The sequence below is a fragment of the Manis pentadactyla genome, chromosome 10 (genome assembly GCF_030020395.1).
Source record: "Manis pentadactyla isolate mManPen7 chromosome 10, mManPen7.hap1, whole genome shotgun sequence".
NCBI lineage: Eukaryota > Metazoa > Chordata > Mammalia > Pholidota > Manidae > Manis > Manis pentadactyla.
In genome coordinates, this window is record NC_080028.1 from 36,319,501 (window position 1) to 36,346,245 (window position 26,745).

The following is a 26,745-nucleotide window of genomic DNA, read 5'->3' on the forward strand; positions in this document are numbered from 1 at the left end:
ATAATTGGTTTTGACTTCACTTAAATGCATTTTTAGATCAAATATTCAAGTACTCAAAGTGTAAGTGCTTCACAGGTACCTCCTGATAGAACTACTTATTTATCATGCTTAATCTCATGTTATATCCGTATTAGGCCTCTTTCTAAATATTCATAAACAGACCCTTTAAAAGGTATTTGCAGGAAGACATAGATGTACATCAATGAAGAGTGACTATAACAAAAGAATTAGGAAGAGACAGCTATTGAGAATCAGAGGCAAATAGCTCTAACTGGGAAAATTTGGTGAGTGTAAGCTTAGGAAGGACGACTTCAATGTGGCCTCACAAAGTGGAAATTCCGTGAGACAGAGGAATGCACAGGGCAGCGGTCAGCATGGATGCTGATGTTCACCAGGGTGAGGATGGGCCATGAGATCATGTCGGAGGGAGAGCCAGATTTTGATGTTATCAAGAGAGGTTTAAGACTGCAATTTTTATGTTTCGAATGAGTAAAATTAAGGGTTGACAAAATTGTTTTTATTTCAATTTCTAGAACTGTTATATGATCTTCCAAAATGAAATCTGTAAGTGACAAAGTAGAAAATTGGCAGCCTAGCATCTAGTTGTCACTGGAGGAAGGAGGGGCCCGGGGAGTGGGGACAGTGTAAACTCTATCCATCTGGCTGCATTTCTTTCTTCTGTGATAAGAGCCGCCCACCTTCCTCCCAATGCGGAGCTGCTCCTCTGGCTGATTCCACATGAGCTATACATCAACATGCAAAGAGCTAGCTGGCAGTCCTCAGAGTTTCACTGTGGTTCTGTACCAGACTTCTCCTGTTTTAGTTCTTGTCGTGAAGACTTTCCTTGAACTTTGGAACCACGCAACGTATCACCTGCCCTCTCCAGTGTCTCCATCTGGCTGTACCAAAGTGATCAGACTTGGCACGGTCAAGAGTGAAGCCATTATCTTAACCCCAGAGCTGTGTGTCACATCTTATTCCCTGTCTCAGTGAGTTTTACTAACTGCCATCCATTTGCCCATGACAGACATCTGGGTCTCTTTCTTGGTTTTCCTTCTACCTTACCTCCCGACTCCAGAGCCAAAAAGACTGGTTAGTACATCGTCACTGCTGGCACTCTCTCTGTTACTGAGCCACTGCCACAGTCTTCTGTGTGGTCTTCCTCCTCCCCTACTTCCCCTCCCGAGCCAGCCTCATTCTGTACATTGCAGCCAGAACAATGTTTCTGAAATGTTAATTTGATCAAGTCATTCCCTACTTAAAAGCCTTCAATATCTTCTTACTGCCTTCAGAATAAAGTCAAACTCTTTTCCATGATAATGACTTTGCCTTCCTGGTGTGGCACCTGTTTGTCTGTTAATTTTCTGAAGTCCACTTACACTGAACTATTTGCAGTGTCCATGTAGCTTGATCTTCCTTGTCTGTGGTCTCTTGTATATGCTATTTCTTCTTTCAACAAAGCTCTATCCATTTTTTTGCCATCCCTCCCTCCACCAGCCATTTTTGAAGCTTTAGCTAACATGTCACTTTCTCTAGGAAGCCTTCCCTGATCTCCCCAAACTAATTAGGTATCTTGCTAAGACAGCTAATGTGTCTGTCGAAGCCTGTTTTACTTTATTGGATTTATCATATGGTGCTTTGCCTGTTTGCTTGTCCACCACCCCCAGGGACTTTAAAGTTCCCTGAAGGCGGAGAGCCTTTTTGAGCATCAGCACAGTTTCTGGCATACAGTAGGGGACACAGTAAATGTTGTGTTTGCTTTTTTCCCCTCTTTTAATAAAAATTGTGGTAAAACACATATAATATAAAAGTTACCATTTTAACTATTTGAAATGTACAGTTCAGTGGTATTAAGTACATTCACATTGTTGTGCAGCCATAACCACTATTCATCTTTGCAGAACCTTTTCATCATCCCAAACTGAAACTCTGTACCATTAAACAATAACTTCCTGTTGCTCCCTCCCCTTGGCCCCTGGTAACCACTGTGCTACTCTTTGTTTCTATGTATTTAACTCTAGGTACCTCATAAGTGGAATCACAGAATATTTTTCCTTTTGAATCAGGTTTATTTTGCTTAGCACAATATCTTCAAGGTTCATTCATGTTGTAGAGTGTGTCAGAAATTCCTTTTTAAGACTGAATGGTATTCCACAGTATGTCTATAACACATGTATTGTTTACCCACTCATCTGTTCATGGACATTTGGGTTATTTCTACCTTTTGGCTGTTGTGAATAATGCTGCTACAAACATGGGTGTACAGATACCTGTTTGAATCCCTGCTTTCAACTCTTTGGGGTATATACCTAAAAGTGGAATACCTTAATGTTATGGTAATTATGTTTAATTTTCTAAGGACCCAGAATACTGTTTTCCCTTAGAGCACACGGGTTCCAGTTTTTCCACATTCTCACCAACATGTGTTATTTTGTGTTTTGTTTTATTTTATAGTAGCCATCTTAATGAGCATGAAGTATCTCTTTATGGTTTTGATTTGTGTTTCCCTAACAATTAGTGCTGTTAAGCATCTTTTCATGTGGTTTTTGGCCATTTATGCATCTTCTTTGGAGAAATGTCTGTTCAAGTCCGTCATCTATTTTTAATTATATTGTTTGGGTTTTGTTGTTGAGTTTGTAGGAATTCTTTAATTATTCTGAGTATTAATTCCCTGTGAGATAGACGATTCACAAATATTTTCTCCCATTCTGTGGGTTGCCTTTTCACACACTTGGTAGCATCTTTTAATGCACAGAGGTTTTTTTTTAATTTTGATGAAGTCCAAATATATCTATTTTTTCTTTGTTGCTGTGCTTTTGGTGTCATATAAAAGAAATCACTGTCAAATACAATGTCATGAAGCTTTTCCCCTGTGTTTTCTTCTAAGTGTTTTATAGTTTTATCTCTTACATTTAAGTATTTGACCCATTTTGAGTTAATTTTTGTGTCTGGTATGAGGTAAGAGTCCAGCTTCATCCTTTTGCAGTTGGATATAGTTTTCCCAGTACCATTTGCTGAAAAAACTGTCTTTCCCCCACTTAGTGGTTGTCATGACACCCTGGTTGAAATCACTTGGCTATATATGTGAGGGTTTGTTTTCTGGGTTCTCAGATGTAGTCCATTGGTCTGTATGTCTGTTGGTATGCCAGTACCATACTGTTTTGGTCACTATATATTTGTAGTAATTTTTTATATCAGAAAGTGTGAGCTCTCCAGCTTTGTGCTTTCTCAAGTCTGAGACAAGTTTTTAATATTACTTGCTATTTGACCCTCCTTCCAACATTTTTTTCTTGTGTACCCTTGCCTATAGTGTTTCCTTTAACTTCTCCTAAATGACTTCTCTTCCTTTATTCCTATTATAACCTCACTCCAATGACAGTTTTCTTCCTCTTTCACCCTTTTTCCTTACATTCTCTTTGTTTGTGTGTGTCTAGGCCATAAGTGGCATTTTAAGTTCTTAAATCTTCCTGGACAACCAAGTGAAGCGGTCCCCAATCATCTATTTCCACCTGTGAATCTAGTTCAGTCTTTTTCAGAACTCTTAGGGCAAAAAGTCACTTTAATGTTCCTTCATCATCTGGGCTAGCTGTCTCATCTTAGCACTGGAGAAAGAAGAAAGCTGAGGAGGTAGTGATGGACAAGGTGCATTGCCTAAGAGACTGTGCGGTATAGTGGAAAGAGCAGTATTTTGGAGGCCAAGAGACCTGTGTCCTAGCTCTGCATCTGTCACTAAGTAGCAGCTAGACAACTCAACCTCTCTTACTTAACTTACTGATAAAGTAAGGGAAGTTTGACTGGATGGTCTCTAAGTTCTTTCTAAATCTAAAAAGTTTATTTTTGCTTTTTGCAGGACAGTTTCCTCAAAGGAGGAGTTTAAGCTGGTTTTAACAGATGAATATAACTTTGTTGAGAAGGAAAGAAAGACCTCAGGAGATTTAAAACAAGAAATGAAAATATATTTAAGAGTCAATGAAAGTAACAGTGACCAGACTCTTAGTGTTTCTGGGTCTGTTGGCTGTCCATGTAGGAAAAAACAACAACAACAAATACAAAAAACATTGACCTTTATCTCATATAATATACAAAAATCAATTCCAAATTAATTGAAATAGAAAGAAGAATGGTAAAACAGTAAAGCTTCTAGAAGAAACCAGGCTAATAGCCTTGTGGCCTTGGGATGGCAAAAGATTCCTTAGAACAACAACAAAAGAAAGATTGATAAATTGGATTTCAGCAAAATTAAGAACTGCTGTTTACCAAAAAGACACCATTAAGAAAGTAATAAAGGAAAGAATATTTTAAATATATTTGACAAATGACTTGTAAGGAGAATATAAAAAGAACTCCTACAAGTCAGTAAGAAAAGGCAGATGACCCACTAGAAAAAAAGTGGGCAAAGACTTAAACTGGCATTTCACAAAGTAGGATATATAAATGGCCAATAAACATATGAAAAGGTGTTCAATATCAGAGAAAAGTAGATTAGAATTCCAGTGAGCCAACAAACTCAAGAAAAAATGCTCAACATCATTAGTTTAGAGAATTGCAAATCAAAACCACAGTGAGGCACCACTTCACACCCATTAGAATGGCTTTAATAAACAGAAGTCTTTTTAAAGGAAAATAACATGTTGGCTAGGATATGGAAAAATTGGAACCTTACATTGCTAGTGTCAGTGCAAAACAGCACAGCCATTGTGGGAAAAGTTTGGCAGTTCCTTAAAAACTTAAACAGATTTAACTGTATGACCCCGCAGCTCTGCTCCTAAATGTGTGCAGACAAATGAATTGAAAAAGGACTAAAGCAAGTACATATATGCCTGAGCCATTCACAAGAGCCTCATGTGGAAAGACCCCAAATGTCCATCAGTGGATGAATGAAGAAACAAATTATGATATATCCATATAAGGAAACATTATTCCTCCATAGAAAGAAGTGAAGCACTAATATATGCTACAATGTTGATGAACTTCCAAAACATTATACTAAGTGAAAGAAGCCAGACACAAAAAGTTACATATTCCATGACTCTATCTATATGATCCTGAATACATCAATCAGTAGGGACAGAACACAAACTGATGGTTGCCAGGTGCTGAGGATGGGAGGAATCGGGAGGGGAATGGTAAGCAACTGATTAATGGATAAAGGCTTTTAGTTTGGAGTGATGGAAATGTTTTGGAACTAGACAGACATGGTAGTTGTACCACATTGTTAATGTACTAATTGCTGCCAACTTGTTCACTTCAAAATGGTGAATCTTACGTTATATAAATTTCACCTTAGTAAGTTCCTATTTTTAAAAACTATGAAATACCACTACATATGTACCCACCAGAATGGGTAAAATTAAGAAGACTGTCATTTCCAGGTGTTGGTGAGATGTGGAGCAACTGGAACCCTCGTTACTGATAGGATCATTAAAGTCAAACAAACGTATGCTGTCTTTTGACCCCAGCATTCCACTCCTGCCATTATGCTGAAAAGAACACATACAGCCATCAAAAGACTTGTACAAAAATATTCTTAGCAGCTTATTTGTTCATAATAGCCTAAAACTATATACAACCTAAATGTCTATCAAAGTAGAATGAATGAATAAATTGTGCTATATTCATACATGGGATACTACACAGCAACAGAAGAATGAACTACTGCCCCACACAAAGACAAATTTCACAGAAATAATGCCGAGTGAAAGAAGCCTCTAGACCCTCTGGACTGTTTTATATCCTTCTTATTTGAAGTTCAAAACAGACCAAAGTACGGAGATAGATGTCAGAATAGTCTTTGCTGGATGGGGAGAGTAGTAGTTACTGGCAAGGGAGCTTGAGACCTGCCTGGGATGCTGGAAATAAGTCTCCTGTATCTTGATCTGAGGGATGATTTATACAGGTATATACATATATATAAAATAACCAATCTATACACTCAAGATCTGTATGTTTTACAATGTTTTACCTTTAAAAAAAAAAACACAAAAAGCAGTCACCAGCGTAGATGTGCTTGCAGGGAAGCAGTGAAAGAGAATGGCTGAGAAGTACAAGGTTGTAGAAGGCCTTGAATGGCAGTGAAGTGGCAGCTGTTTGGATCCTGTCCTGTAACTCTGGTAGGTTTGAGGGAAGGAAATGACATAATGGAACCAGATTTTCAGAGAAACAGATCTTTGAAGGTGTGTCTGGTGGACTGAGGGACTGGTCTGCAAGTGGGAGAGAGGCTGTTAGTGCCGGACCTGAATTAGGGTGATGCTGTTGGAAATGGAAACGGTGGAGGAAGTAGAGTTATTAAGGCTGCTGACTGGTTGGGCAAGCATAGCAAAGGATGACAGAGCAAAGAAGACTGAGGCTTCACACTGGATGGCTGGAAAAAAGATGGTCCCAAAAGCAGAGTTAAGAAGGCCAGGAGGAGGAGTCAGTTTTTGGAAGTAAAAGGATGAGTGGTTTCAAGTGCTTTAATTTTGAAGTGGTGACAGGCAATTGTTGGGCTCAGGAGAGGCAGTCAGGCTGGTGATGGAAATCTGAGACTCACCCACGTACAGATTATTTTGAGTAGGTAAGATCCCCTACAAGAAGGAGTGTTGCAGAGAGACTGCAGAAGGCCAGCTCTTAGAGAATAAGGAGGTGGAGGGGAAAAAGAAACTGCAGTTGTGGGTAGAACCAGGATAACAGAATAAAACCAGGATTGCTTAAGCCAAGTGGAGAGAGAGTGGGAGATGACGATGTAAAGGGAGAAGACACAGAAGTGGGAGAGGAAAAATAAAGATTGAGACCGTGACAGAGTTGGGATAATTGAGGGAACATGGTGTTGGAGAAGGCAAGAGGAAACAGGGTCTGGAAGCAAAGGTGGAGGAGGTAGCCTGGGGCAGCCTTACCTGTGAAGGAGCCAGATGTATGCAATCAGGTCACGAGCATTTGTCAGCGTCTTCAGTGATTTCCCCTTGCAGTATTCTTTGTCCTCTAAATAGGAATTGAGGATGACCCAGGGTTGAGAATGAGCCAAGGAGTTCAGGTGTTTGGACTAAGGGGTTCCAGGCACAATCCTGTTCTCTGTGAAAGGGATACAAATGAAGTTTAAGACACCACCCTTGCCTTCTGGGAATTTATGTAGCTCAATTTCACAATGATTAAGAGCCAAAATAAGTGTGAATAGGATGTTTTGAACTCTGACATTGTCATTGTCTAGCTGTGTAGCTTTGGGCAAGCTATGTAGGTCTCAGTGTCTCTGTTTTCTCATCTGTTAAATGGGGGTGTTAATATCTACCTCATATGTTGTTCTGGAGATTAAAAGAGTTAATACAAGCAAGATGCTTGGAACAGTGCCTGAAATGTAGTTAGATACATGGTAAATGTTAGCTAATATAATGATAAAGCTATAGGAATTTACAAGGGGAAAAATTTTGTAAAGGCTGGAGCTGTTAGCTGTGTAGGGTAGAGATTTAGTGGAGGCAATTCAGAGATAAATAGGACAGGAATGAGAGGAAAGGAATTTGAGGTTGAGGAGAACATTGTTAATACATTCTTAGATCAGTAAAACCACTGGTTGGTTTTAACTGATATTGTTTATAATAAAAGAAGGATGAGCTGGAGAGTCAGAGCTCTTTGGTTGTGATTTTTATCCTGGCCCTTTGACTTCGGGCAAGTTGGCCAATTTCTTTAGGACCCCAGGTTTCCTAATCTCTAAAATGAAATGGGCTGGATCTGTAAAATCCCTCACAGCTCTAAAATTCCATGCTTTATACATGAAAATGATTTCTTGGAGCCCCACTGTCTGTGGAATCGTTGTTTTTTTATTAATGCAGTATGAGGCTAACTGGTCTGTGTTGGGGCAAACTTGTGGCTCTGGCCTCATTAGTCCCATGCTGTGAGCGGCTGAGCTGACCAGCCCACATACAGACAGGACACACTGCCTCTGCTGCATTCCCCAGTCAGGACCACTCGAGAAGCCTGGGATCTCTCTGCGGGCGCATTTATGAAAGGAGCCCTTGGGTATTTCACTCCCAAATTATTTAGAGTTAACTCTACTGTTGCCCTCTTGAGGAGCTTTGAGTTTTATGGGTATTTGCTTTGAAGTAGACCCTGAGGGCTAAGTAGGAGGGAAAGAACAGTTTTTAGCCTTTTAGAAAAATTTCCTGGATCGTCTTTGTGGAGCTCAAACCTAAAGGAAACAGCAGCACTGTGAGCACCCAGTGAGCTGCCAGTTCACAGTAAGACTCACCTGCTTGGGTCATTTTATGACAGTCACCGAGCGCTGCTGCCTTTGACATTAGGTGTTCCCCTGTTTCTAGGATGTTTTTAAATAACCCAGGACTCTACATATGTAAGTGGAAACAGGCTCTTTAAATGCTATCCTTAGACATCATTGGCTCTAGTATGGCCCTACTTCAGTTTTTCTTTGAAGAAGGGCGTTTTGTTTGTGATTTCGCTCTCACTTCTGTCCTTCCTGGTTTGGGGCCCCTCTCCAGTTGCATGCAGGCCCTTTTGCTGTCATTCACCCTGCAGTGCTGTTACATCAGGGAAGTTCTTGAAAATTCCTCTCCCACTTGCTTTTCCCCATTGCTGAGTAGAAAGTACATAGAGCAATATCTGCCCTGTCCACAGAGAAAAGGGCTTGATGTTTGCCTGGCAGGGGCTTGGTCATCAAAGAAGGCACTTCTGGACTTTTATACTGGATGGATTTTACACAACTTGGTGAACTAAAAAATAACTTGTAATGGAAGAGTCAGAGCAAATGAAAGCTTTTTTATCTATATTTCATGCCTCCACAGTTTTGAAGGGCTTAGTGTTTCCAGAAGCTGAAATTTGAAAAATGATGGTTTACCCTTGTGTTGTCCTTGGAAGAAAGAGTATTTCTTTAGGGAACAGAGTGCCAGGAGAGGAAGGTGACTTGAGCATATAAGGATTCCAAAGCTACCGTGTACCTCTGAGTAACGTTAAATATGCCTTATTAGTTTAGAATAGAAGTTCTTAAGATTATGGAATCTATCTTTGTAGTTGTATGTGGTTCTTAACAGTGAGCTGCATCTAAGTAAATGATAAAAACTAGCAATTCAGGAGACTCGCATCTTTTGAGCTCCCTGACTCATTCCCTTGAGGTGTGGTTATGACCATCACCTAGTCCATTCATGCCACAGATTTTCTGAAGAGAAAAATAACCTTGGCATGGAAGACACTATGTATTGCAAAGGCTGGGAATAAAGGTTGAGAGAGATGGTTTAGTCTGGCCTCTTTTTAGAGCAGTGATTGATTAATGCTGTCTGTGTTGCTGTTCCTTCCAGAGCTGCTCTGTCCTGGACGCAGCATAACTAACGAAGCTGCTGCAGGATGAGAAGATGGCAGCGCGGCTGCTCGCACCACCAGGCCCTGATAGTTTCAAGCCTTTCACCCCTGAGTCACTGGCGAACATCGAGAGGCGCATTGCTGAGAGCAAGCTCAAGAAACCGCCAAAGGCCGACAGCAGTCATCGTGAAGACGATGAGGACAGCAAGCCCAAGCCCAACAGTGACCTGGAGGCAGGGAAGAGTTTGCCTTTCATCTATGGGGACATCCCACAAGGCCTGGTCGCTGTACCCCTGGAGGACTTTGACCCATACTATTTGACGCAGAAAGTGAGTTGAAGGAGAGGAGGAGCAGCTTCACATACCCCTTTCCTAACACAGGGGAGATGGGGACGGAATTATGTCTCTTTGCCAAAGTTTGAATAAGTTGTTAACCTCTTGCTTCAGTTCTGGTTTGTGGGATAATTTTTCATATTAATTGCTGCTGAGAGTCATTTGTGGGTCTTGGCATTTCTCAACTCTGTTAATAAGACTTCTGTTTTTGGCTCCAGGCCAGATCAGAAAAAGTTTAAAACAGATTTAAAAAAAATAAATGAAATGTGACTGCTAATAGAGTTCAAGAAAGATGGCATAGTAAAAGATGATATAGCCCTGTAGAATCTCTCTTGCACACACATTCAAAATTCTATTTTAAATATAAAGATGATATTACTATTCCAATGTCAGCAGAGCCTGTTGTTAATATAATGGAGCCGACGGATTTATAGTCTTATCTAGCTCCCTTTGTGTCATGAGATCATAGCTCTTGTGGACAAGAATAGAATAGAAGAAATCAAACTGGGCCAGTGGGTAGACCAGGTCTTTGGCCTTGTTACACAGTCTGGGTTGAGCCAGTGCGATTCTTACATTAGAGTCAGTTCTGTTATTCCTGCTAGTAAGGAGCACGAGTAAAAGAAATACGAGGCTTCATTTGCCTAGAGCTTCAAACTTCCCTAACAATATTTGACTCAATCTTGGGTTTCTTTCCCATGATTATCATTTGAAACAAGGCAACAAGTAGAGAAGCAAAGCCCCTGGTTAACCTGCCAGCCAAATCATTAGTCATGAAATACTGCGGACTGACGTCGGACACTGTTTTAGGGATCCCTCGTTTGACATGTCATTTAAAGAATTAAATCGGTAGGTGTTTCCAGATGAGAGGGGAAAAGGCTTTGTATAATTATGTATCACAAGTATAAAGCTTAACTACACTGCCTTTTAACCTGCCCTTAACTAAATTGCCTTTTAAACTTCCAGTTTTGGAAGAAATTTCAGTTTCTTTGGCTTAATAATGGCATGGCATGGACGTAAGACAAGGCCAGTAGGTCTGTTGACTTTGCTTTATATAGATGTGGAGGCATTTTTAGTTCCAATAGCAAAATGCAGTTACAACATTATCTACACAAAACGGACCGTCACCCGTGCTCTTCTGTTGCAGCTCAGAGCAGCTACAGAATAGAAAAAAGTAGAAGCAGTAGCCTATATCCTTCACTGGGAAATTTAGGAAGTTCAATGAACAAAACATGATATGAAATGATATGATACGATACGAAAACAGCGGGCTAGAAGAAATCCTGACTCTACCATAATTCACCATGTTTATTATTTACATTTTTCTTTTTTAGTATATGTATTGTTCAGTCTACCACAAACAGTCTATGGGAAAAGAAAGTAATAAAGAAAAACACCTCAAAACAATCATGTCCTTTAGCAAGTCAATGCATCTCTCTGGGCCTAAAATTTCATTTTAAGAAACTGAGAAGTTAGAAATTCCAAGGACTTTTTCAAGTATCAAGTTCTGGAGCAAAATAGTTTTCATAAGCTGTCATTGGTTTCATCATTTACTCTTCCCTCCTTTAAAGTCTAACATTTTTATCTGGGCCTTTGCTGAGTAGGGGTACGTGTGCAAGGGAGGAGTCGAGGTTTAACTGTCTGGGTTAGTGAATAAGTGAACATGGAGTCTTGGACTGTTTTTAGAAAAAATGTTTCATCCACTGAAAATTTAAAAATATTTTTAGATGTATTTCCCTTCTTTTTCCTACCTGCCCCTTGCATCCATGATCTTAGTAGAGTTAAATGACAAATCACAGGGTTTAGGTTGTGCCTATTTACATAAGTTTGGCCAATTGATATGTCTTTTTCAGAAAGTGCTTTTACAGCAATAAGCAGAGAGGTAAAGGCCTTTGGACCCTGGCCTTTCAGTGGCTAAAACCTCAATGCTTTTATTTGAATGATTTACTTTTCCAACTCAAGTGCAAATTAAATTTTCTTTTCTTAAACCTGACTTAATATATGAAAAACAGAGAGAGCTATTCCTTGTCAGAACCCAGTTTTCCCTCGCGTGCCTTTTTGCCTGCTTCCTGCCCTACAGACAACCTCTTTTCATTCCCAGTGCCTCAGATGTCAGTGGCTCTGGCTTGGGAGTGAGGACCCAAAGTGGGTGGGTCTCCAGCCCTGAGGGGTACCTCCCCTTGGGTAGGCCAGATGTTGCTGGAGTTCCATTAGGGAACTGGCTCTTCATGGTAGAAAGTCTGATTTCAGCCTTTGGCCTCACCACAGGGTAAGTACTTTGTGGAAAAGATAACTTTAATTGAATTTTGTGTATTCCTTTTTTTAAAAACTGTGAAATACATCACTATACAGAAAAGTTCATAAAACATAAATGCATAGCTTAATGATTATTATAAAACTAACACCCATGACAAGAAAGAATATTATTATCACTTTAGAAGTATTAATTGTACTTTTAATTAATGGATTTTAAAAATAATTTTATTGACATACAGTCTTATTTTAGTTTCAGGTATACAACACAGTGGTTCAACAGTTACTCATATTATTAAATCCTCACCCCAACTAGTGCAGCTACTATCTGTCAATATAGAAAGATATTACAGAATCATTGACTGTATTCTTCATGATGTCCCACTATCCCCGAGAACAACCTACATTATGACTGAGAATTTTTTTGCCCCTTTATCCCCCTTATCACCACACCTACCCCAATGGTAACTACCAGTCCCTTCTCAGTGTCTATGAGTCTACGGCTGTTTTGTTCATTCTGTTTTGCTTTGTATTTATACTCCACAAATAAGTGAAATCATACGGTATTTGTCTTTCTCCGCCTGGCTTATTTCACTGAACGTAATACCCTCTAGATCCATCCATGTTGTTGCAAATGGAAGGACTTCTTTTTTATGGCTGAATAATATTCGATTGTGTATATGTACCATGTCTTCTTTATCCATTCATCTATTGATGGACACTTAGGTTGCTTCCATATCTTGGCTGTTGTAAATAATGCAGCAATAAACATAGGGTTGCATATGTCTTTTTGGATGAGGGATTTTGTGTTCTTCAGGTAAATTCCTAGAAGTGGAATTGCTGGGTCAAACGATATTTCTATTTTTTGTTTTTTTGAGGAACTTCCATACTGCTTTCCACAGTGACTGCACCAATTGAGATTCCCACCAACAGTGTAGGAAGATATCCATTTCTCTACATCCTCACCAACACTCGTTATTTCTTGTCTTTTGGATAGTGGCCATTCTGACTGGTGTGAGATGAAAACTCATTGTGGTTTTCATTTGCATTTCCCTGATTATTAGTGATGTGGAGCATCTTTTCATGTGCCTGTTGGCCATCTCTAGTTCTTCTTTGGAGAAATGTCTGTTCAGGTCCTCCACCCATTTTTTAATCAGGTTATTTGTTTTTTTGTTGTTGAGGCATATGAGCTTTTTATATATTTTGTATGTTAACCCCTTATCAGATAACTTGTTTATGAATATATTCTCCCATACTGTAGGTTGCCTTCTTGTTTTGTTGATGGTGTCCCTTGCTGTACAGAAGCTTTTTAGTTAGATGTAGTCTCATTTGTTCATTTTTTGCTTTTGTTTCCCTTGTCCAAGGAGATGTGTTCAGACAAAAGTTGCTCATGTTTATATTCAAGAGATTTTTGCCTATGCTTTCTTCTAAGAGTTTTATGGTTTCATGTCTTACATTTAGGTATTTGATCCATTTCGAGTTTACTTTTGTGTATGGAGTTAGACAGTAATCCAGTTTCATTCTCTTGCATGTAGCTTTCCAGTTTTCCCAACACCAGTTATTGACGAGGCTGTCTTTTCTCCACTGTCTATTCATGACTCCTTTATATCATATTGATTGACCATATATGCATGAGTTTATATCTGGGCTTTCTATTATGTTCCATTGATCTATAGGGCTGTTCTTATGCCAGTACCATATTGTTTTGATTATTGTATCTTTGTAGTATAACTTGAAGTCCGGGAGTGTAACTACCCCCAGCTTTGTACTTCTTTCTCTGGATTGTTTTGGCTATTTGGGGTCTTTGTGGTTCCATGTGAACTTTAGAACTTATTTGTTCTAGTTCATTGAAAAATGCTGTTGGAATTTTGATAGGGATTGCATTGAATCTGTAAATTGTTGTGGGCAGGATGGTCATTTTGACAATATTAATTCTTCTATCCATGAGCAGGGGATAGATTTTACATATGTCTTCTTTAATATTTTTCATGAGTGAGTGTCTTATAGTTTTCAGAATATAGGTCTTTCACTCCCTTGGTTAGGTTTATTCCTAGGTATTTTATTATTTTTAATGCAATTGTAAATAGAATTGGTTTCCTGATTTCTTTTTCTGCTAGTTCATTGTTAGTATATAAGAATGCAGCAGATTAACTTCTTTACCAATCAATTAACTTCTTTACCAGTCAATTAACTTATTTACCAATTTGGATGTCTTTTATCTCTTTATCTTGTCTTATTACCATGGCTAGGACATCCAGTACTGTGTTGAATAAAAGTGGACATCCTTGTCTTATTCCTGATCTTAGAGGAAAAGCTTTCAGCTTTTCACCATTTAGTATGATATTAGCTGTGGGCTTGTCATATCTAGTCTTTATTATGTTAAGGTACATACCTCTTCTGTCCATTTTGTTGAGAGTTCTTATTCTGAATGTATGTTGAATTTTTTCCAAGTGCTTTTTCAGCATCTATTGAGTTTATCATGTGGTTTTTATCCTTCTTTTTGTTAATGTAGTGTATGCTATTGATTGATTTACAAATATTATACCATCATTGCGTCTCAGGAATAAATCCCACTTGGTCATGATGGGTGATCCTTTTGATGTATTTTTGAACTTGGTTTGCTAATATTTTATTAAGGATTTTTGCATCTATGTTTATTGGGGATATTGGTCTATAATTTTCTTTTTTTTGTAGTGTCTTTGCCTGGTTTTGGTATTAGAGTGATGCTGGCCTCATACAATGAGTTTGGAAGTATTCCCTCTTCTACTTTTTGAAATAGTTTAAGAAAGATAAGGTTATTAGTTCTTTAAATGTTCAGCAGAATTCATCTGTGAAGCCATCTATTCCTGGGATTTTGTTTTTGGGGAAGTTTTTTTATTACCAATTCAGTTTCATTGCTGGTAATTGGCTTGTCAGATTTTCTGTTTCTTCCTGGGTCAGTCTTGGAAGGTTGTATTTTTCTAGGAAGTTGTCCATTTCTTCTAGGTTGTCCAATTTATTGGCATCTAATTTTTCATAGTATTCCCCTATAATGCTTTGTATTTCTGTGGTACCCATTGTGACTCTTCCTTCTTTGTTTCTGACTTTGTTTATTTATATACTCTTTCTTTTTCTTGATAAGTCTGGTTAGGGTTTTATTTTATTTATTTTCTCAAAGAACCAACTCTTATTTTCATTAACTTTTTTTCTATTGTTTTAATCTTCTCTATATTATTTATTTCTACTCTGATGTTTATTATGTCCCTCCTTCTACTAAGTTTGGGTTTCATTTGTTCTTCTTTTTCTAGTTTCTTTAATTGTGAGTTTAGACTGTTTATTTGGGATTGTTCTTGTTTCTTGATGTAGGCCTGTATTGCTGTGTACTTCCCTCTTAGAACTGCTTTCTCAGCATCCCACAGGTTTTGGACTGTTGTATTTTTGTTTTCATTTGTCTCCATGTATTGCTTGATTCCTGTTTAAATTTGTTCATTGATCCATTGATTATTTAGAAGCATGTTGTTTAGCCTCCATGTGTTTGTAGGTTTTTTTGTTTTCTTTGTGTAATTTCTAATTCCATACCATCGTGGTATGAGAAGTTGCTTGATACAATTTCAGTCTTTTTTTAATTTATTGAGGCTCTTCTTATAGCCTAGTATGTGATCTGTTCTGGAGAACATTCCATGTACACTTGAGGAAAATGTGTATCCTGCTGCTTTTGGATGGAGTATTCTGTAGATGTCTGTTCAGTCCATCTGATCTAATGCATTGTTCAGTGCCTCTGTTTCCTTGTTCATTTTCTGTCTGGTTGATCTGTTTATTGATGTGAGTGGTGTGCTAAAGCCTCCTACAATGAATGTGTTGTTATCTGTTTCCCCCTTTAATTCTGTTAATATTTGTTTTACATATTCAGGTGCACCTATGTTGGGTGCATAGATATTTATAATGGTTATTTCCTCTTATTGGACTGACCCCTTTATCATTATGTAATGCTCTCCTTTGTCTCTTGTGACTTTCTTTGTTTTGAAATCAATTTTGTCTGATACAAGTACTGTTACTCCTGCTTTTTTCTCCCTATTCTTTGCATGAAATATCTTCTTCCATCCCTTCACTTTTAGCCTGTGTCTTTATGTCTGAAATGAGTCTCTTGTAGGCCCCATATAGTGGGTCTTGTTTGTTTATCTATTCTGCTACTCTGTATCTTTTGATTGGTGCATTTAGTCCATTTACTTTTAAGGTGATTATTGATAGATATGTACTTATTGCCATTTTATTAATTGTTTTCTGTTTGTTTTTATAGCTCCTCTCTGTTCCTTTCTTCCTCTCTTATACGCTTCTCTTGTTGTTTGATAGTTTTCTTTAGTGTTGTGATTGGATTTATCTTTTTTTGTTTTTGTTTTTGTTTTTTTGTTGTTTTTTTTTTTTAAAGGTATAAATGAAGTGATTTTTTTTTTTTTGTAGATAATTATTTTTCATTGAAGGGTAGTTGACACACAGTATTACATTAGTTTCAGGTGTACAACACAGTGATTCAACATATATATACATGATAATTCTAGGTACCAGCTATCAACATACCAAGTTGTTACAATATTTTGATTATATTCCTTATGCTATACATTACATCCCGGTTACTTATTTATTTTACAATTGGAAGTGTGTACTTTTTTTTTTTTTTTTTTGTGAGGGCATCTCTCATATTTATTGATCAAATGGTTGTTAACAACAATAAAATTCTGTATAGAGGAGTCAATGCTCAATGCACAATCATTAATCCACCCCAAGCCTAATTTTCGTCAGTCTCTAATCTTCTGAAGCATAACGAACAAGTTCTTACATGGAGAACAGATTCTTACATAGTGAATAAGTTACATGATGAACAGTACAAGGGCAGTCATCACAGAAACTTTCGGTTTTGCTCATGCATTATGAACTATAAACAGTCAGTTCAAATATGAATACTCATTTGATTTTTATACTTGATTTATATGTGGATACCACATTTCTCTCTTTATTATTATTATTTTTAATAAAATGCTGAAGTGGTAGGTAGATACAAGATAAAGGTAGAAAACATAGTTTAGTGTTGTAAGAGAGCAAATGTAGATGATCAGGTGTGTGCCTGTAGACTATGTGTTAATCCAAGCTAGACCAGGGCAATAAAACATCCACGTATGCAGAAGATTTCTCTCAGAACAGGGGGGGTGAGGTTCTAAGCCTCACCTCTGTTGATCCCCAATTTCTCACCTGATGGCCCCCCTGCCACTGTGCCTGTCTTAGGTTGTTCCTCCCTTGAGGAATCTTACCCGTCTCTGGCTAACCAGTCATCTTCCAGAGCCATACAGGGAAATGTAAAGTTGGTAAGTGAGAGAGAAGCCTTATTGTTTGAAAAGGTTAGCTTTTTATTTCTTTGCATATTAATGCCCTGTGGCTTCTATGCCCAGCATTTGTCTTGAGGTATCTTTACCACTTGGAAGAATTATGATACTCGGTAAATTTGATATGAGGCACGAATTTTATTTAAGGCTTGTAATTAGGAAGGAAGAAGAAAAGCTATAGAAGTAGCAGGCAGAAGAAAACCTGGGAAGATTGATTATTTCTTTGACATAACTTCTTGTAGAGTAACTTCAGCATGTATAGGTTTTAAGCTACTACTTAAATTGCGCACACACATTAACATAATAGGAGTATAGTTACATAACCAAAGCATATCTGTAATTACCAGCCATCTCCAGTGAAACCAAGAAAACCAGTTAGGCACCTTAGGCATTTGTGAAAACTTATCTATGATATGGTGGATATTGTCCAACTGAACTTGAACAGTCTGAGAGAAATCAGACAAATTAAAACAACCCATTCCTGGGGACTGTTCACACCCCATATGTTCTTTTAACAGTAAATAGTCTGTAGTTGTAAGATTTTGGAGCGCTACAATTTGTACTTTTCCTAATTCTTGGTTGAGTTCCAACAGTATAGATCCAGTCAAATTTGTTGTTTTACTGTATGCACAGGCCAGCTTAGATATCTCCTTCCTCATTCCCATGGCAAGTCCAGGAACTGGTGGGATGAGTGCATCTACACCTGTAGCAGTGCGTGGATCTTTTTGGGGTTTTTTGATGATCATCTTCTGGCATGAGTCTTCCAGAGAGTGCTGATGTTGGAAGTTCTTTTTCATATCGTATCTTAGTTGATTTTCGGGGTAGCCAAAATAGGCTTTGATCTTCTGTATAAACACAAACAGGCCCTTTGCCCACACTTTTATATGCCCTTTATACCCTTGTGTAGAACTCATTGGAGGTCACCACATAGGAACTGCCTTTTTTTTTTTGTTATCATTAATCTACACTTACATGACGAATATTATGTTTACTAGGCTCTCCCCTATACCAGGTCCCCCCTATAAACCCCTTTACAGTCACTGTCCATCAGCATAGCAAAATGTTGTAGAATCACTACTTGCCTTCTCTGTGTTGTACAGCCCTCCCCTTTCTCCTACCCCCCATGTATGCTAATTGTAATACTCCCCTTCTTCTTCCCCCCCCTTATCCCTCCCTACCCACCCATCCTCCCCAGTCCCTTTCCCTTTGGTACCTGTTAGTCCATTCTTGAATTCTGTGATTCTGCTGCTGTTTTGTTCCTTCAGTTTTTCCTTTGTTCTTATATTCCACAGATAAGTGAAATCATTTGGTATTTCTCTTTCTCCGCTTGGCTTGTTTCACTGAGCATAATACCCTCCAGCTCCATCCATGTTGCTGCAAATGGTAGGATTTGCCCTTTTCTTATGGCTGAGTAGTATTCCATTGTGTATATGTACCACATCTTCTTTATCCATTCATCTATTGATGGACATTTAAGTTGCTTCCAATTCTTGGCTATTGTAAATAGTGCTGCGATAAACATAGGGGTGCATTGGTCTTTCTCAAACTTGATTGCTGCATTCTTAGGGTAAATTCCTAGGAGTGCAATTCCTGGGTCAAATGGTAAGTCTGTTTTGAGCATTTTGATGTACCTCCATACTGCTTTCCATAATGGTTGAACTAATTTACATTCCCACCAGCAGTGTAGGAGGGTTCCCCTTTCTCCACAGCCTCGCCAACATTTGTTGTTGTTTGTCTTTTGGATGGCAGCCATCCTTACTGGTGTGAGGTGATACCTCATTGTAGTTTTAATTTGCATTTCTCTGATAACTAGCAATGTGGAGCATCTTTTCATGTGTCTGTTGGCCATCTGTATTTCTTTTTTGGAGAACTGTCTGTTCAGTTCCTCTGCCCATTTTTTAATTGGATTGTTTGTTTTTTGTTTGTTGAGGTGAGTGAGCTCTTTATATATTTTGGATGTCAAGCCTTTATCGGATCTGTCATTTTCAAATATATTCTCCCATACTGTAGGGTTCCTTTTTGTTCTATTGATGGTGTCTTTTGCTGTACAGAAGCTTTTCAGCTTGATATAGTCCCACTTGTTCATTTTTGCTATTGTTTTCCTTGCCTGGGGAGATATGTTCAACAAAGAGGTCACTCATGTTTATGTCTAAGAGGTTTTTGCCTATGTTTTCTTCCAAGAGTTTAATGGTTTCATGACTTACATTCAGGTCTTTGATCCATTTTGAGTTTACTTTTGTATATGGGGTTAGACAATGGTCCAGTTTCATTCTCCTACATGTAGCTGTCCAGTTTTGCCAGCTCCATCTGTTGAAGAGACTGTCATTTTGCCATTGTATGTCCATGGCTCCTTTATCAAATATTAATTGACCATATATGTCTGGATTAATGTCCGGATTCTCTAGTCTTTTCCACTGGTCTGTGGCTCTGTTCTTGTGCTAGTACCAAATTGTCTTGGTTACTATGGCTTTATAGTAGAGCTTGAAGTTGGGGAGTGAGATCCCCCCTACTTTATTCTTCTTTCTCAGGATTGCTTTGGCTATTCGGGGTCTTTGGTGTTTCCATATGAATTTTTGAATTATTTGTTCCAGTTCATTGAAGAATGTTGCTGGTAGTTTCATAGGGATTGCATCATATCTGTATATTGCTTTGGGCAGGATGGCCATTTTGACGATATTAATTCTTCCTAGCCACTAGCATGGGATGAGTTTCCATCTGTTAGTGTCCCCTTTAATTTCTCTTAAGAGTGACTTGTAGTTTTCAGAGTATAAGTCTTTCACTTCCTTGGTTAGGTTTATTCCTAGGTATTTTATTTTTTTTGATGCAATTGTGAATGGAGTTGTTTTCCTGATTTCTCTTTCTGTTGGTTCATTGTTAGTATATAGGAAAGCCACATATTTCTGTGTGTTGATTTTGTATCCTGCAAATTTGGTGTATTCTGATATCAGTTCTAGTAGTTTTGGGGTGGAGTCTTTAGGGTTTTTTATGTACAGTATCATGTCATCTGCAAATAGTGACAGTTTAACTTCTTCTTTACCAATCTGGATTCCTTGTATTTCTTTGTTTTGTCTGATTGCCGTGGCTAGGACCTCCAGTACTATGTTAAATAACAGTGGAGAGAGTGGGCATCCCTGTCTAGTTCCCGATCTCAGAGGAAATGCTTTCAGCTTCTCGCTGTTCCATATAATGTTGGCTGTGGGTTTATCATAGATGGCCTTTATTATGTTGAGGTACTTGCCCTCTATTCCCATTTTGCTGAGAGTTTTTATCATGAATGGATGTTGAACTTTGTCAAATGCTTTTTCAGCATCTATGGAGATGATCATGTGGTTTTTGTCTTTCTTTTTGTTGATGTGGTGGATGATGTTGATGGACTTTCGAATGTTGTACCATCCTTGCATCCCTGGGATGAATCCCACTTGGTCATGGTGTATGATCCTTTTGATGTATTTTTGAATTCGGTTTGCTAATATTTTGTTGAGTATTTTTGCATGTACGTTCATCAGGGATATTGGTCTGTAGTTTTCTTTTTTGGTGGGGTCTTTGCCTGGTTTTGGCATTAGGGTGATGTTAGCTTCATAGAATGAGTTTGGGAGTATCCCCTCCTCCTCTATTTTTTGGAAAACTTTAAGGAGAATGGGTATTATGTCTTCCCTGTATGTCTGATAAAATTCCGAGGTAAATCCATCTGGCCCGGGGGTTTTGTTCTTTGGTAGTTTTTTGATTACCGCTTCAATTTCATTGCTGGTAATTGGTCTGTTTAGATTTTCTGTTTCTTTCTGGGTCAGTCTTGGAAGGTTGTATTTTTCTAGGAAGTTGTCCATTTCTCCTAGGTTTCCCAGCTTGTTAGCATATAGGTTTTCATAGTACTCTCTAATAATTCTTCGTATTTCTGTGGGGTCCGTCTTGATTTTTCCTTTCTCGTTTCTGATACTGTTGATTTGTGTTGACTCTGTTTTCCTCTTAATAAGTCTGGCTAGAGGCTTATCTATTTTGTTTATTTTCTCGAAGAACCAGCTCTTGGTTTCATTGATTTTTGCTATTGTTTTATTCTTCTCAATTTTATTTATTTCTTTGATCTTTATTATGTCCCTCCTTCTGCTGACCTTAGGCCTCATTTGTTCTTCTTTTTCCAATTTCGATAGTTGTGACATTAGACCATTCATTTGGGATTGTTCTTCCTTTGTTAAATATGCTTGGATTGCTATATACTTTCCTCTTAAGACTGCTTTTGCTGTGTCCTACAGAAGTTGGGGCTTAGTGTTGTTGTCATTTGTTTCCATATATTGCTGGATCTCCATTTTGATTTGGTCATTGATCTATTGATTATTTAGGAGCGTGTTGTTAAGCCTCCATGTGTTTGTGAGCCTCTTTGCTTTCTTTGTACAGTTTATTTCTAGTTTTATGCCTTTGTGGTCTGAAAAGTTGGTTGGTAGGATTTCAATCTTTTGGAATTTACTGAGGCTCTTTTTGTGGCCTAGTATGTGGTCTATTCTGGAGAATGTTCCATGTGCACTTGAGAAGAATGTGTATCCTGTTGCTTTTGGATGTAGAGTTCTGTAGATGTCTGTTAGGTCCATCTGCTCTACTGTGTTGTTCAGTGCTTCCGTGTCCTTACTTATTTTCTGCCCGGTGGATCTATCCTTTGCGGTGAGTGGTGTGTTGAAGTCTCCTAGAATGTATGCATTGCAGTCTATTTCCCCCTTTAGTTCTGTTAGTATTTGTTTCACATATGCTGGTGCTCCTGTGTTGGGTGCATATATATTTAGAATGGTTATATCCTCTTGTTTGACTGAGCCCTTTATCATTATGTAGTGTCCTTCTTTATCTCTTGTTACTTTCTTTGTTTTGAAGTCTATTTTGTCTGATATTAGTACTGCAACCCCTGCTTTCTTCTCGCTGTTGTTTGCCTGAAATATGTTTTTCCATCCCTTGACTTTTAGTCTGTACATGTCTTTGGGTTTCAGGATAGTTTCTTGTAAGCAGCATATAGATGGGTCTTGCTTTTTTATCCATTCTATTACTCTGTGTCTTTTGATTGGTGCATTCAGCCCATTAACATTTAGGGTGACTATTGAAAGATATGTACTTATTGCCATTGCAGGCTTTAAATTCGTGGTTACCAAAGGTTCAAGGTTAGCCTCTTTAGTATCTTACTGCCTAACTTAGCTTGCTTATTGAGCTGTTATATACACTATCTGGAGATTCTTTTCTTCTCTCCCTTCTTGTTCCTCCTCCTCCGTTCTTCATATGTTGGGTGTTTTGTTCTGTGCTCTTTCTAGGAGTGCTCCCATCTAGAGCAGTCCCTGTAAGATGTCCTGTAGAGGTAGTTTGTGGGAAGCAAATTCCCTCAGCTTTTGTTTGTCTGGGAATTGTTTAATCCCACCATCATATTTGAATGATAGTCGTGCTGGATACAGTATCCTTGGTTCAAGGCCCTTCTGTTTCATTGTATTAAATATATCATGCCATTCTCTTCTGGCCTGTAGGGTTTCTGTTGAGAAATCTGACGTTAGCCTGATGGGTTTCCCTTTATAGGTGACCTTTTTCTATCTAGCTGCCTTTAACACTCTTTCCTTGTCCTTGATCTTTGCCATTTTAATTATTATGTGTCTTGGTGTTGCCCTTCTTGGATCCTTTCTGTTGGGGGTTCTGTGTATTTCCGTGGTCTGTTCGATTACTTCCTCCCCCAGTGTGGGGAAGTTTTCAGCAATTATTTCTTCTAAGATACTTTCCATCTCTTTTCCTCTCTCTTCTTCTGGTACCCCTATAATACGGATATTGTTCCTTTTGGATTGGTCACACAGTTCTCTTAATATTGTTTCATTCCTGTAGATCCTTTTGTCTCTCTCTATGTCAGCTTCTATGCGTTCCTGTTCTCTGATTTCAATTCCATCAATGGCCTCTTGCATTCTATCCATTCTGCTTATAAACCCTTCCAGAGTTTGTTTCATTTCTGCAATCTCCTTTCTGGCATCTGTGATCTCCTTCCGGACTTCATCCCATTTCTCTTGCGTATTTCTCTGCATCTCTGTCAGCATGTTTATGATTCTTATTTTGAATTCTTTTTCAGGGAGACTGGTTAGGTCTGTCTCCTTCTCTGGTGTTGTCTCTGTGATCTTTGTCTGCCTGTAGCTTTGCCTTTTCATGGTGATAGGAATAGTTTGCAGAGTTGGGACGAGTGACGGCTGGAAGAACTTCCCTTCTTGTTGGTTTGTGGCCCTCCTCTCCTGGTAGAACAGCGACCTCTAGTGGCTTGTGCTGGGCAGCTGCGCGCAGACAGGGTTTCTGCTTCCTGCCCGGCTGCTATGGAGTTAATCTCCGCTGTTGCTGTGGGTGTGGCCTGGCTCCGGAAGCTGCTCCAAAGTGGTGGAGTCATTGGAGGGGGAGCGGCAGGGAGGCTATTTATCTCCGTGAGGGGCCTCCCTGCTCCCTGCAGCCCAGGGGTTAGGGTGCCCAGAGATCCCCGGATTCCCTACCTCTGGATTAAGTGTCCCGCCCTGCCCCTTTAAGACTTCCAAAAAGCACCCGCCAAAACAAAACAACGACCACAAAAAAAAAAAAAAAAAGATTTTTTTGAATTAAAATAAATAAATAAAAAATGGCCGCTCGTTTTTCTTTATTCTCCGGTGCCAGTCTCAGGCATCTGCTCACCGGTCTTGCTGCCCTGTTTCCCTAGTACTGGGGTCCCTATCCCTTTAAGACTTCCAAAAAGTGCTCGCCAAAACAAAACAGAAAAAAAAAAAAAAAAGGCCACTCACTTTTCTTATGTCCTCCGGCGCCGGGCCTCCAGTACCCGCTCACCGTTCTTGCTGCCCTGTTTCCCCAGTATCCAGGGCCCCGCGCATGCACTGTGTCTGCGCTCTGGCCCGGATGGCTGGGGCTGGTTGCTGAACAGTCCTGAGCTCTGTCTCCCTCCCGCTCTGCCTATTCTTCTCCCGCCTGGAGCTGGGGGTGGGGCGCTCAGGTCCCGCCGGGCCGGGGCTTGTATCTTACCCCCTTTACAAGGCACTGAGTTCTCGCAGGTGTGGATGTGGTCTGGATGTTGTCCTGTGTCCTGTGGTCTTTATTCTAGGAAGGGTTGTCTTTGTTATATTTTCATAGATATATGTGGTTTTGGGAGGAGATTTCTGCTGCTGTACTCACGCCGCCATCTTGGCTCCGACTCGGATTTATCTTTTTAAAATTTTTTTGTGTATCTATTTTAGGCTTTAGGTTTGTGGTTATCACAAGTTCAAGGATAGCTTCCTTAATATATAACAGTCTATGTTAAGTTGTTGATTGCTCTATTTCAAACACAATAAAAGTACTTTTTTTGTCTTCCTCCTCCACACTTTATTGTATGTCATAATCAAAACTTTCTTTATGAACATTTTCATCTACAGTAGTTTCTTTGACATATCCTGTAATGCTGGGCTTGTTGTTATAAATTCTTTGAGCCATTGTTTATATGGAAATTGTTTAATTCCTGTTTCAAATTTAAATGATAATCTTGCAGGGTAGAGGATTCCTGGTTGAAGATCCTTCTAATTTCAGTACATTAAATATTTCATGCTACTCCCTTCTGGCCTGTAAAGTTTCTGCTGAGAAGTCTGCCAGTAGCCTGGTGGGGGTTCCCTTATAAGTAATCTTTTTTTCTCTCTCTGGCTGCTTTCAATACTTCTTACCCTTAATCTTTGCCATTTTAATTATTATATGTCTTGGCATTGTCTTCCTCGGGTTCCATTTGTTATGGGCTCTCTGTGCTTCCATGACCTAAGTGTCTGTTTCCTTCCCCAGATTGGGGAAGTTGTCACCAATTATTTCCTCAGGGATACTTTCTATCTCTTTGTCTCTCTTTTCTTCTGGTACCCTGATTATGTAAATATTGTTTTGTTTGGATTGATCACAGAGCTCTCTTGTCATTCTTTTATTCCTAGAGATCCTTTTCTCTCCCTGCTCCTCAGCTTCATTGTGTTCCTGTTCTCTAGTTTCCATATCGTTGATTGCCGCCTCTACTTGCAGCAATCTATTATTCATTCCCTCCATTTTGTGTTTCATTTTAGTTACTGTATCCTTCAGCTCTTGTATCTCTTTGTTGAAGTCCTCCCTGAGATCTTTAATATATTTCTGCAGATCAGTGAGCCTATTTATGACTTCTACTTTGAAATCTTTATCAAGAAGATTGATGATCTCAGTTTCATTTAGCCCACTTCCTTGTTTCTTATCTTACAGTTTTGTCTGGAACATATTCCTTTGCTGCCTCATTTTGTCAGGGTTTCTGTGTTTCTTCCTTTGTATTAGATGGATCTGCTGTGCTTTTTGATCTAGAGACTAATGGCTTTATGAAGAAGGTGCCCAGAAGCTCAGGACTCTTTCCTCTCCAGTGCCTGCTTGCTTCTTCTTTGCTGTGGAGCCCTAATTGCTGTTTTTTGGCAATGGGCAAAGTTGCCTTTCATTCTCCCTGCCAGGAGTGGTTTATCTCAGTCTGCTGAAGCTGGTGGTATGCCTCAGCCAAGCCCGTGTGATCAGAGTACTGGTTTCTGCTGGGATCCTTGTGAGCAGAGCCATCCTCTGCCTGCCCTGCAATGATGATGGGGGGCTGCCATATTAACCTGGTGGGCAGGGCAGTCACAGGGGAAGTTGCACTATGGAAAGGTGCATGGGGTTGTAGTGGTGGCAAGTCACCCAGTTGAGGAGCCCTGGGGTGCTGGGCAGTGGAGGCCAGCTGAGCAGTGGGAGAGCACACGTGTGTGCAGCAAATGCAGCAGGGCTTGAAGCAGCAGTACGAACTGCATGCTGGGAGGGCGCGCTGGTGCACTGAGGCAATGATTGGTATAGTGGAAGGGCCCGCAAGTTCCTGGTGGCCATGCGACGTGTAGTGGGAGTGTGTTCAGGGGAGGGGTGGTAGTGAGTTGGGTGTTAGAAGGCCCTGCTAATGGTGGAGGCAGCTAGTCGGGCTGCAGTGGCTCTGTAGGGAGTCCCGCTGGTGTCCCCTAACAGTAGTGAGGCAGGCTGCACCCTGCTTGGCCTCCTGAGTGGAAGAACTGGCTCTAGCAGGTGTCTTCCCAGTTGGGCTGAAACAGTGCTGTGAAAGCTGAGAAAGTCTTCCTTTGCCCACCAGGCAGCAAAGTCAGATGCTGCTGGGCTGAGTAGGCTGGCACCTTAGCATGCACAGGGAGACACCTCAGGGCTGAGCTGCCAGTGGGGGTAATAGAGCACCTGCGACTCCTGAGGGTGCCCCACATGATGTGCTGAGGGAGGGCTTGGGAGGTATCTTCTACCTGCCCTTTCTCCTGCAGAGATAGCCTCATCCAACCTTTGCCCCTTGGGCTCCCCTTCCACAGCTGGCAAATCTCTCAAACTGTTGCCTTGCTGTTGGGTCTCAGGGGGACAAGCAGAGCATGCCTGTCCTTCACAGGCAGCTGGTATCTCAGCCTTTTAGAGTGTCCCAACTGTCCCTGGTGTCCAGTCCCACTAATTACCAGAACCCAGTGCAATATGGACTCCTGTTCTCAGAGCAGATCTCCAGGGCCAGGTGTGCAGAGTTCTGG

At 39.7% G+C, this 26,745-nt stretch overlaps 1 protein-coding gene across 5 annotated transcripts in view; it reads left to right on the forward strand.

Moving 5' to 3' along the window:
- Nucleotides 1–26,745, forward strand: part of SCN8A (sodium voltage-gated channel alpha subunit 8) — a 197,658-nt gene that overhangs the window by 62,784 nt on the left and 108,129 nt on the right. For all 5 annotated transcript variants that reach the window (XM_057486617.1, XM_057486616.1, XM_057486619.1 and 2 more), the window contains exon 2: nucleotides 9,276–9,605. In XM_057486617.1, the coding sequence (XP_057342600.1) occupies nucleotides 9,330–9,605 (276 nt within the window). In that variant the 5' untranslated portion in view covers nucleotides 9,276–9,329. The remainder of the gene's footprint in view (nucleotides 1–9,275; nucleotides 9,606–26,745) is intronic.